The following is a 12,322-nucleotide window of genomic DNA, read 5'->3' on the forward strand; positions in this document are numbered from 1 at the left end:
TCTCCATCATCACTGACTTCCCTGAGGTACAAGGTGCTATGTTGTTTTTGAAGGCAGCAACTAGCAGAGTTGGTGAATGAAAAAGGATTCCACTTTATTAATGTTCAGTTAATTTATGACAATCAAAGTCATTTTTTTGGAGGTCCATCCTAGATGTGCAAGGAAATGCCTTACAATGTAGTAGAACACTCATGCAGGCCCATGCACTCTTGGCCTGTGCAGGAATGTCTGCTTGGAGACCAGGGATGCCTACTCCAAAACAGTCATGACATATAAGAAATCCACAGACAAACATAGAGCTAAGCTACAGTGATGCTAAATTTTCCATGAGCGTCATAGTGGAACATCATGTTACCTGTTTTAAATGTTGTTTATTTGCTTGGACTACTCTAGTGGAGTTTTGCAGTAGAGATTGAGCGGTCATCCTGGGGGATTGTGGGTAAACATCTGAGGATGATGATGAGGCTGAGGGCAGGAGAATGCCCAGGAAGGCTGTCCATAAGAGGAAAATAGAGCAATGTTTCAGAGAGCCTGAGAGGCCAGAGACAAGCTATATTGCTATCTGCTTGATGCCAAAGCTAGGTTCAGAGTTTGATTGCACAATTAAGTTGCTCATCTGACTGGCAACCTGCTGCTTAATTAAAAGGAAATGTCTAACTTATTAGTTTGCTGTTCTTCATACTTGTTCTTGCAGATTAAGTACTGTTATTGGTGCGATTGAACGATTTGTTTCAACTGAATACATGTTAAACCACCTAAGAACAACATTCTGTCGGCGACACAGTGCACGTGTATCATATTAGCACTAATGTTATTTAGCTGTGAAACCATCTTTTATGATCTGGCATATGAGTCTACTGTTGTCCAGTTCCTCAAGAGAATCACTAGGTTGTCACTGATCCTGAAAAAGCTCCTTTTGACCCTTTCTTTATCTCTATCTTTTCATTGCCTACAAGTGCATAGAGACTGTAATGTTGCTTTGATATTAATTGAGCATTCTCTTCCACAACACGTAACCTGCAAAAGTTAGCACTTCAAGAACCTTCTCTCTTCTCTCTCTGGAGTTGCCAAGAGGGACTGTATATGTGAGCTGTCTATGAATATTTCACAGCTTTGAATGTAGCAACACTTCCTTGAAAAGCTCATACGAAGGAACTGCTTTTCCCTACTAAGGCATATGGAACTCTCATAAATAGGGTGTCTAAGGCTATATTCCATCTGTGCCCTGGCACTTTCATTATACGTTGTTCTTACCTCAGTATTCTCCAAACTTGGCTGCAATCCTCAGTTAAGTTTCAAGGATCCTGGACAGAAGGAGCTACCTGCAGTCAAAGACTTGTTACTTGAGAGAGAAGAACAGCGTTTACAACTTGCAATATCTTACACACTTGACACATGTGGAGAGGCTTCTCAACCCTTCTATAGATCTGACTTTGACCAGGTCTCATAGTGAAAAAATACTACAGACATTGTAACTGTGCAAATGAAAATATATGGAGGGCATTGAAGTCATTTTTACAATGATGCCACCTATGTGCCCTAAGTGATTTTTTTATTCTTCCTTCCCACTATGACTAGGTGTAAGGCAGACTTCCACAGCTGCTTTGGAGGCAGTCTGTTCAGATGTTGGTCCCGTTGACATTAGAATACTTGGATGGCATTGCAGTAGGTGCTTTCCACCTAGAGAGATCATGCATACTGAGACTTCTGCCCAACTGCAAGCTCACTTCTAGGCTTGACCTGCTGTTGGCAGTGGGGAGGTAAAGGGATAGGTTACCTCTGGAGTATTCTAAGCAGAAGCTTCTAGGATGCCTGTATGTTACTATTCCTTCCTGTGAATTCCTGCTGGCACCATCCTGCTTCCCTGAGAGGAAGAGGATGGAGTGAGGTCAAAGAGCCTCTTCCCTCGTGTTTTTTTTAACCTTACCATTGATGCTGAGACTCATTGTTAAAGTAACAAAGTGCATGTCTGATTTGCATATTTGGCAACTACTGACCTTTCTGCTGGACCTGGGGTCTCCAAGGTAGTTGCCATGAAGACATCAGGCACTAATATCAGAGCTACCACAATATGTTGATTAGAATATAGAACAGTACAGCACGGGAGCAGGCGCTTTGGCCCACCATGTTGCGCTGAATATGACTCCAAATTAAACTAATCCCTTCTGCCTGCCCCTAGTCCATATCCCTCCACTGCTTGCATATTCATATGCTTATCTAGGAGCCCCTTGAACACCCCTATCATATCTGCCTCTGCCAGCACTCCTGGCAGTATGTTCCTGACTCCTACCACTCTGTGTTTAAAAACAAAACTTGCCCCTCACATCTCCTTTGAACTTTCACCCTCTCGTCTTAAATGCATGCCCCCTACTATTAGACATTTCAGTTCTGGGGAAAACGATTCTGACCATCAACCTTATCTATGCATCTCATAATTTTAAAGACTTCTATCAAGTCTCCCTCAGCCTCTGTCACTCCAGAGAAAATAACCATAGATTTTCTAGCCTCTCCTTATAACTCATAACCTGTCATCCATGCAGCATCCTGGTAAACCTCTTCCACACCCTTTCCAAAGCCTCCACATCCTTCCTGTGATGTGGCAAACAGAATTGATCGCAGTACTCTTAAGTGTGGCCTAACCAAAGCACGACAGCCTGACTCATGTGGTTAGTGCCCTGACCAATAGAGGCAAGCATGCCATATGCCTTCTTTACCACCCCAATTACTCATGTGGCCACTTTCAGGGAGCTATGGATTTGAACTGCAACATCCTCTGAACATCAGTGCTGTTCAGGGTCCTTTTTTTACTTTTCCTTAACGTTTGATCTCCTAAAGTGCAGCATCTCACACTTACCCAGATTAAACCCCATCTGCCATTTTTCTACCTATATCTGCAACTGATCTATACCCTGCTGTATCCTTTGACAACCTTCTAAACCATCTACAACTCCATCAATCTTTGTGTCGTCTGCAGATGTACTAACCCACCCATTTATGTTTTTGTCCAAGTCATTTATATATTTCACAAACTGCAAAGGTCTCAGTATGGATCCTGCAGAACACCACTAATCACGGACCTCCAGCCAGAAAAACACCCTTCCACATATACCCTCTGCCTTCTATGGGCAAGCCAATCAGAGAGGAGCACAGGTTTCTGTGTTGGTTGCCCATTGTTCTTTTGCCGTCCTCATCAGCCGTTCTGGTCTTCCCTGGCAATCTCCTGATACGTGATGTGTGCCAACAACCCCCACCATCCCCATCCATCAGTCTTAGACTTCTTGACCTGGCTGTGTGCCAGTTTTTCTAGCAACGATAGAGAAGGATTGAATACAGTGGGAATGGATACAATAGCAGTTACTCATCATGCGTGACCCCAAGAGATGGTGAGGTGTCCCCACTGAGTGAGCAGGAAGTGCAGAGGACAAATAGGGTTATTAGTTGTAATGGATGAAGTGATGTAGGCCCTTGAGTAGGCATAATACATGTGGTGATGATGAGGGTTATACACCATCATCCTTCATGAGATACATATGCAGTGGCACAGTTAGAATGAGTGACGGTGCTGTACCTGTGAGGTAGCAGAAAAACGATGGTGCCTCTTACCCTTGTGGAGAACAGGAAATAAATAATCTTTTCAGTGCTGCTATCTCTGTCCATACTGGATTGGGTGGGGTGGCCTTTAGTTACAGACAGCCAGGCAGAAGACTAACCTTCTCTTCATCACTGCATCCACCAACACCTTTAGATCTTTCTTTTTGAAACAGGAAGACAGCTTTTTTTTTGTGTCATATGTCGAGAGATGAGCACCACATGTAAGGGATAGTTCCTGGCTTGCACAGTCTGTAGTGGTCTCAACTGGCTGTTAAATATGGTGCCAGACATGTGAAAGCCTGAAGCTGCCAATAGTAGCAAGTATTTCCATATCACTCACCATGCGAATTTGCCTATAGAGTATTGAGATCAGAGGCAGGTAATCGTGCAACATAATTCTCCCTGGGCCATGGTGAGAATAATGTCATGAAATTTCAAATGGAAAAATCCAGCCCGTGGAAAATTCAGAGCATCCTTATGGAAACTGACTTTCCTCTCTCCCCTCCATTCATCTGAACATGTATGTATGAAATGCAAACCACCTGAAAAGGACTTTCTACATGCCACACATGGACCGACTTGTGCTTTCACGAAAATCCACATGCAATTGTACATTTGTACTTTCAGATCATTATAATGTTTCATAACAATGCCATTGGAAAGGACTTGTACCCAATAATACGGGAAGACATTGTTCAACCGCTGAAGAACAAAGAGGGTTACAACAGCAGCAGTGACTCCCAGCAAAGGCACAGAAAAAGCCAAAAAACTGCAGACCAGTAATCATCCTAAGTACCTGGGGACAAAAAAAAGTCATCTGACTTTTTGGAGCTTCTAAGAATTTTTAGCTAAGCAAGAATATTCTCAGATATTTTCTCTAGAAGAAAAGAATGCTCAAGGTAATAAAGCCGTTTGAAAAGATAAATACAAATAAATGTTTCTACATTTTGAGAATCTAAAACTAAGGACCATAAATATAAGAGAGCCACCATTAAGGAATCGAGGAGAAGCATAGTTATTCAGTCTGGTTCAAATGTGGAATCTCCTATCATGTGAATTATGGTGTATGACATGGACATATTCAAGGTCAAATTGCTTAAGTACGTGGACTCTGTTTTTGGGCAAAACCACTACTCAAAGCAACAAACACTTGTGAGGAAATGTAGCATTTTAGTGCAACAATGACTATTGAAAGAGAGAGATGTTTCTATGTTAGATGATCTTTGATCTTGTTAGATACATCAGGAATTCATACCAAATAACAATCAATGATAGCTCGTGTAAGATATTCAGCAGCCTATCACTATGAACTACCTAACTAAGTAAGCAATTTTCAAAACAATTAATTGGTACCAGATTTTATAGTTTGCCTGTCATCTGATGTGATTAGTTTTTTTAAAAAAGGCGAAAATGCCACAAGGAAGGGAGTATGAAAATCATTTTCTCTGCACTGAGAGATTGACACTTAACTGCCAAGTTACCAATCATCATTAACCAAAGTATTCTCCGTGGCATCATCTCTACCAATCAGAGTCCATTTGCCAACCAATCAGCACTCTTCTCACATACAGTATAAATGTTATTTTCCTTTTACTTTTATATTTCTTATGAATTGTCCTGATGAATGCAAAATGAAAAACTGACAATTTTTTAGCAATATCAAATAAATTAATATTTTTCAGTTATTAGTTATTTACAGATTTTGCAGCAGACCAATTCTGTTGAACCTTGTTAATTTACAGTATCGAAACATTTGACTCAACTGGTCTGTGAGTTTTAGCCAAATTTTTAAAATAAATAAAGTTTATTGCTCTATTCCCATCTCGGGTAAACGTTTACTTACATTTGGGGGTTATCTTGCGTAATGGTGTCTCTTTTACAGGATACACTCAACTTTGTGACTGGTGGAGTGTGGGAGTTATACTGTTTGAAATGTTAGTAGGGCAGCCTCCTTTTCTTGCTCCAACACCTGCAGAAACTCAAATTAAGGTAGGTACCTAGGGCAGTATGTCCTTACAGCAATACATCAGAACCTATGTTTTATTTTCTTGATACAGTATCTCATAAACCAAATTGTGTACTAAATGAGGGTAAAGTGGTACAGTGGTAATGTTACTTGGCTAGTATTCCAGCCACCAGTCTAATGCTCCAGAAACACAAGTCAAATTCCTCATCAGCGGGGAGAATCTCAATCAAGTAGTAAATGTGCATAAAAAAGCTGGTCTCAGCAATGGTGATCACAAAAATCCATCTGATTCGCTAACTGAGACCCATTTCAGTCTGGTTGATTGTAAACTACCCTCTGAAATGTCTTGGCAAAACATTAAGTTGTGCCAAACTGTGACAGGTTGAATAAGAATTAATCTGGATGAACCACTGACATCGACCTAGGCATTGGAATTCAAGGCACACATTGCTCAGTTGACCTTGCAGAGCCCTTATTAGCATCTGGGACTTCTGCTGAAATAGGGAGAGTCAAAAGACTAGCTGAGCAACAGCCTTGACATAATTAGTTTCACTGAATCATGCGTACGTTAGGAGTAAGAGGGTGGCTAGGGAAAGGGTAAGTGCACTTGAGGGTAGAGGAAGGAATTTAGGCATGGAACCAGAAGAAATGGGTGGCACCCTTAAGTACGTCGCATTGGTATTTGCCAATGAGAAGGTTACGGATGATGGCTAAGATTAGAGAGGAATATACTGGAATTCTAAGTCATCTTGATATTAAGAAGGAAGAGGTGTTGGATGTCTTGAAAAACATTAAGATAGATAAGTCCCCAGGGCCTGAAGGCATCCGAGAATACTGAGGGAGACAAGGGAAGAGATTGCTGGAGTTTTGACACAGATATTTCTATCCTCTTTAACCACAGTTGAGGTTCCAGAAGACTGGAGAATAGCCAATGTTGTTCCTTCATTTAAGAAGGGCAACAGGGACAATCCAGGAAATTATAAACTGGTGAGCCTTAAATCAGTGGTATGAAAATCACTGGAGAAGATTCCTTAGGGCAGGATTACTTGCATTTGAAAAAGAATTATTAGGGATAGTCAGTATGACTTTGTTCAGGAAGGGTCTTGTATGTCAAATTTGATTTGAATTATTTTAGGAAGTGATGAAGATGATTGTTGAGGGTAGGGCAGTGGATGTTGTCTACGTGGACGTTACTAAAGCATTTGACAAAGTCCCCCATGGTATGCTGGTCTATAATATCAAGTCACATGGGATTGATGGTGAGTTGGTAATTTGGATACAAAATTGCTTGGTCATAGAGACAGTGGTTAGTGTGGAGAGGTGTTTTTCTGACTGGAGGTCAGTGACCAGTGGTGTTCTACAAGGATCCCTGCTGGGACCTCTGTAATTTATACAAATTATGGATGATAACATAGGCGTTCTGATTAGTATGTAAGCAGATGACGCGAGGAAAGTTGTCAAAGGACACAGCAGAATATAGATCATTTGGAAATTGGGTGGAGAAATGGCAGGTGAGTTTAATCCAGACAAGTATGCATTTTGGGGGATCAAGTGCAAGAGAAAAGAATACAGTAAATAGCAGGATCCTTAGGAGCTTTGATTTACAGAGAGATCTTGGGGTGTAGACCATATCTCCTTGGAAGTGGCAACAAAAGTGGATAAGATGGTGAAGAAGACAAACGGCATGCTTGAGCATACAGTAAAAGTTGGCAAGCCATGTTCTAGTTGTATCAAACTTCAGTTAGACCACATTGAGTATTGTGTGAACTTCTGGTTGCCACACTGTTGAAAGGACATGGAGGCTTTGGAAAGGGCACATAAAACATGTACCAGGATGTGTATTAGCTATAAGGAGGGGTTGTACAAACCTGAATTGTTTTTACTAGAGTGTAAGAGACCGAGTGGTGACATGATAGACATATATAAAATTGAGTTGCATGGATAGGGTGGAAATGTCATATATTAGGGGGCATAGGTTTAAAGTGAGAGGGGAAAGTTTAAAGAAGGCAAGTTTTGCGTGAGGCAAGTTTTTATGCAGGGGTGGTAGGTGCCTGGAATGTACTGCTAGTGTAAGTGGTAGAAGCAGATACGATGGCAATGTTTAAGAGGCTTTTAAACAGAAACAAAGAGGTAGGGAACAAAGATACAGACCACATGCAGGCAGATGGGATTAGTTTAGAATGGCATCACGGTCAGCAAAGACATGGTGGGCTGAAGGGCCTGTTCCTGTGTTGTACTGTTCTATGTTCTATACCGATCAGTGAAGAAAGTAGGTTTGCAGTAGACTGTAGTAGAGAACTCCTGGCTGATTTCTCAAATAAAACATCAAGTAAAGGGAGCTTGTTTAACTGTTCTCTCTCAAATGAGAATTTGAGTGCAGATGGAGTCTGTAAAAACATGCAAGGCATTCAGCAGCTGTAGATTCAAGTACTGTAAGGCAACTGTATCACCTACATATCAGAAATATTCAAGGAGTAGCAGGTTAAGTGTTAGTTCATCAAAGACACATATTGAATCCCATAAAGACCCATGTTGATGTTAGCTGTATATTGCGCAAACTTATGAAAAGCCCTAAGGTGGTCACTGTACTGAAAAGTGCCCAGTTCAACTCGGATTACCTTGAAATGGTAAGGTACCTCAAACATTTGAGCAGCAAGTGGTGTTCTCCACTATCAGAATACTGATGCCAAACCAAAAGGGCATTTACCAATCATGCAAATGAGTAGTGTGATATGTGAACTTCAATGCCTGTATGATGCCAGGTATCTAGACCATACACATTGCAGCATATCCCTTTGGCTGTTCACAACAAGCAAAGTACTGACCTTACCCAACTATCACAGTGTCAAGCATTAGATGTGATTCTGCAATTAGACAAATTTTACTAAATAATCCTGAGTGGTTGTCAACATAAAACTTTGCACAAAGTAGCATTGTTAGTTGAGCTCACAGTGTGGTGCAGTTGTGTGTCCAGCAAGCTCCATATTTTAACACACAGGGCTTTGCAAGTAGAGAGAAAATGTACACACATTCTGTCTGTTTCAACCCAACAAAATAGGTGACATCCTTTTGCTGGATCATTGGTTGGGGCCTTTCCCTGAGAAATCAGAGTCAACCTGTAAAATTTAAACAAAGCCTGCCAATTAACTGTCAGTCATTAATTGGTGCTTTGTCCATGGCAACACCTCAACGAACTAGCATCCACTTTCCAACTCATCAACACTCTCATGAAGTATAAAAGTTGGTTTTCGCCATGAATTTGTATTGTTGCAAGTTGTTCTGATAAGTGCAGGACAAAAAGCTTCAACAAAATGTCTTATTTTGGAAACAAAATTTATTATATCAGTACACCAGGTGGAAAGAAACATAAATGGACATTTGTATGGAGAACAGAAATATAACATTAGGGCAGTTATACTACAGTTGTAAAGGATTTGTTGCGAGTAAATTTGGTTTACTTTGTCCAGTTTTGATCTCTTTATTTGAAAAGGTTTTAACTGCATTAGAAGCAGTTCAGCAAAGTTTCGCCCAACTCAACTTGGTGAAGGGTTTCTCTTATGAAGAATGGTTGAATGGATTGGACTTTTACTGACTGGAGTTTAGGAAAATGAGAGCCCATCTTATTGAAGTAAAAAAGATCCCGAGGGAATACTGGGAGGATGTTTCTTCTTGGTTAAACAGATTCAAAATAACAGGTCTCCCTTGTAAATCAAGAATTTTTTTTCTCCTGGACCATTGTCAGTGTTTAAAGTTCCCCTCCACAGAAAGCAGTGGAGGTGTCATTGAATTTATTCAGGTTGAGTTAAATAGATTTTTAGTAGACGAGGGTAGTTGAGGGCTTTGTCATGCAGAAAATTGCAGTTGAGACCAGAGTAGGATGAGCCATGGTCTTATCACTGGCAGGCTTGAAGGGCAAATGGCACGTTGCTGTTCCAAAGCCCCTTTTTTTTTCTTTATTCATTAATGGGATGAGGGCATCGATGGCTAGGCAGCATTTATTGCCCATCCCTAAATGCCTAGAGGGCAGGTCAGAGCCACTCTCATTGCTGTTGGTCTGGAGTCACGTGTAGGCCTGACCAGATAAGGATGGCAGTTTCTTTCCCTAAAGGACATTAGTGAACCATGTTACAAATGGCAATCCCATTTGTTGATGGCGTGCCTCCTTGTTGACTGCAAAAATAGTCAACTGCAACCTGGTAACTGACCTTAATGGTGAAGTCCCACCTTCTACTGAAAATCACAACATGTTTCAATTGCATGGGGTCAGACATGGAAGGTGCATTCACTTGCTTCACAAGTGGAATGTGAAAAATAGCTCAAATTTCTCAACTTTATAGGTCTGAGAAATTGCAAATTATGTCTGCAGTATAGGTCCAATGACGTAGGAAGTAGATTTGGTGGCTTTACTTAACATCTTTTATGAGTTGTCTAGGGGGTGAGCAAGAGAATTATTCCACCAAAGATAATTCCCATTATTTGCATTAAGACCAGGAAGGTGCCTGCCTCAACTTATCTGTTTTGAGTTGCCAGTCTTGGATGGGATGCTTGACCAACATTCAGTACTGGTAGAGTAGAAACTTCCTTCAATTGAATGTTGGAAAGACTATGATCCCCGCAATAAACTCCATTCCCTAGTTCCTAACAGGATCTTCTTTCTCTGGAAATAGTCTGAGATTAAACTCATATGGTCACAGCCTTGGTGTCATATTTGACCATGAGATCAGCTTTGGACCACATTTGTGCCATCATCAAGATCACCTGTTTACACCTACACAAGATGGTCCCAGCTTTGCCTTGTCTTAGCTCATGACCTGCTGAAATCCTCATTTGTGGTTTTGGTATTTATCAACTGCAAATTAAATTGTGGCTTGTCAGCTCACACTTGGTAAAAATTAACTTAATATATGGAGTGAAATAATCATATTCATTATAACTTCTATCCTCAGGTGATAAATTGGGAGAGCACACTCTACATTCCTCCACAAGTAAAGCTTAGTTCTGAGGCAACAGATCTCATCATAAAGCTCTGTTGCGGAGCCAGTGACAGATTGGGTGGAAATGGAACAGATGAAATTAAGGGTCATCCTTTTTTTATTTCTATTGATTTTTCTGAAGACATCCGCAGACAACCAGCACCTTATGTCCCAAAGATAAGCCATCCCATGGACACTTCCAACTTTGACCCAATAGAAGAAGAGAACTCATGGAATGACAGCAGTAATAGCACCAAAACATCTGACACACTAACTAGTCATGTTAGTGGCAATAAACATCCAGAACATGCATTTTATGAGTTCACCTTCCGAAGATTCTTTGATGACAATGGTTATCCATTTCGGTATCCAAAACCCTTGGACAATGGTGAGCCCAAAGAGAATCAGACAGAGATGAGTCAGAGGAATTCTGTTGACCATGGTGAAAGCTATCAGCCTGTATATGTTTAAAATTTATATATAACATGTAAAATTTTTCTGTTACGCCATTTGAAACAGTGCAACACAGTATAGAAATGAAGATTGATTGTTGAAAACAGGAAGCACTTACTTTGTGGTATATTGTGCCCTCTAGGAACGATTATTGAGTCCCTGCTGCTGAATGTGTTCTTTGAAAAATGTGCGATATTTAACATCAACATTAATCTTAAAGCAGAGAGTACAGCTCTATATAAATAATAAATGACAACAAACTTTGAATACATCTGGAACATATAGACAGGATTGCGAATATATGGAGAAAACTGTAAGAGGTTTTCTGGCTACGTGCAATAATATGTAAATCATTATGTTTTTATATATAGTGCAATTGGTAACTAAGACAATAAAAGTACAATTATCTTATAAACATTCTGTTAATTTTATAATAATCTATATTGAAAGGTCTGGAGCAAATTGCATAACACTTGATGCTGCTTTATGCCCTTGTATGATACATACAAACTATTTTTCAATACAAACTGAGAGAAGGGTGCGTTGATGAATGGATTATGCATCCTGGTATGCTTTTAGTGTGTGGAACTGAATGCATGAACAGTATTTTTTTTCTTCTCACTAAAGTCAGTTTATGGAATATTTTTAAAACAGGCAGGTCCTGTATGAGTTGATTCATTTATATGAATTTTAAAAACAATCAAGCTCTTTCTTGAGAAGCCATTATGTTAATCTGCCTCTTTAGTACTGTCTGTGATTTTATGTTTCCTTTGTGTGTTCTACATAAGTTTTTCTTTTCTTCTATTCACAATTCATACATATTTTAAGATGTTATTGCAGTCAAACTAGGTGCAATTTTCAACCATTTTACAAATTAATATGGACACAGAATGTTTTACCATTAATCAGTGTGAAGTTACTATAGTCTGAATTTAAAATTATTGGTAGTTATTAGTCCAAGAAAGACCTTCCAATGTAATTGCTTATAAAAGATCATTTTTTCCTCCGTCTGTAATAACTGAGTGAGTTCTGATAAGTAATTAATACATTTCTTAGCTGCACTTAATTAATTTTAATTTATATTCATACGCAAAATTATCAAGTTTATCATGTTTTCTAATCATTGGCATTTCCTTATTTCTGAAATTAATGTGACATAATCAAAGAATAATGGATGTGTGTGTACTCCCAGTTCTGGAGATGTGATGTAATATCTCTCAACAGTTGATATGAAAAATAGCTATCAAAAATATGACGAATGGTTAAGATAAAGAAAACTTGCAACAGTAGTCAATTTGACTGTTAAAATATTAATGGAATAACATTCAGTACATTATTA

At 39.7% G+C, this 12,322-nt stretch overlaps 1 protein-coding gene across 1 annotated transcript in view; it reads left to right on the forward strand.

The window, feature by feature from the left end:
• lats2 (large tumor suppressor kinase 2) overlaps nucleotides 1-11,398 on the forward strand; it is a 42,038-nt gene extending 30,640 nt beyond the window's left edge. The window contains exons 7-8 of the mRNA XM_048597937.1: nucleotides 5,474-5,580; nucleotides 10,504-11,398. Coding sequence (XP_048453894.1) covers nucleotides 5,474-5,580; nucleotides 10,504-11,001 — 605 coding nt within the window. The 3' untranslated portion in view covers nucleotides 11,002-11,398. The remainder of the gene's footprint in view (nucleotides 1-5,473; nucleotides 5,581-10,503) is intronic.
• The last annotated feature ends 924 nt before the right edge of the window (nucleotides 11,399-12,322 follow it).

The sequence above is a fragment of the Rhincodon typus genome, chromosome 6 (assembly GCF_021869965.1).
Source record: "Rhincodon typus isolate 14 chromosome 6, sRhiTyp1.1, whole genome shotgun sequence".
In the NCBI taxonomy this organism is placed as follows: domain Eukaryota; kingdom Metazoa; phylum Chordata; class Chondrichthyes; order Orectolobiformes; family Rhincodontidae; genus Rhincodon; species Rhincodon typus.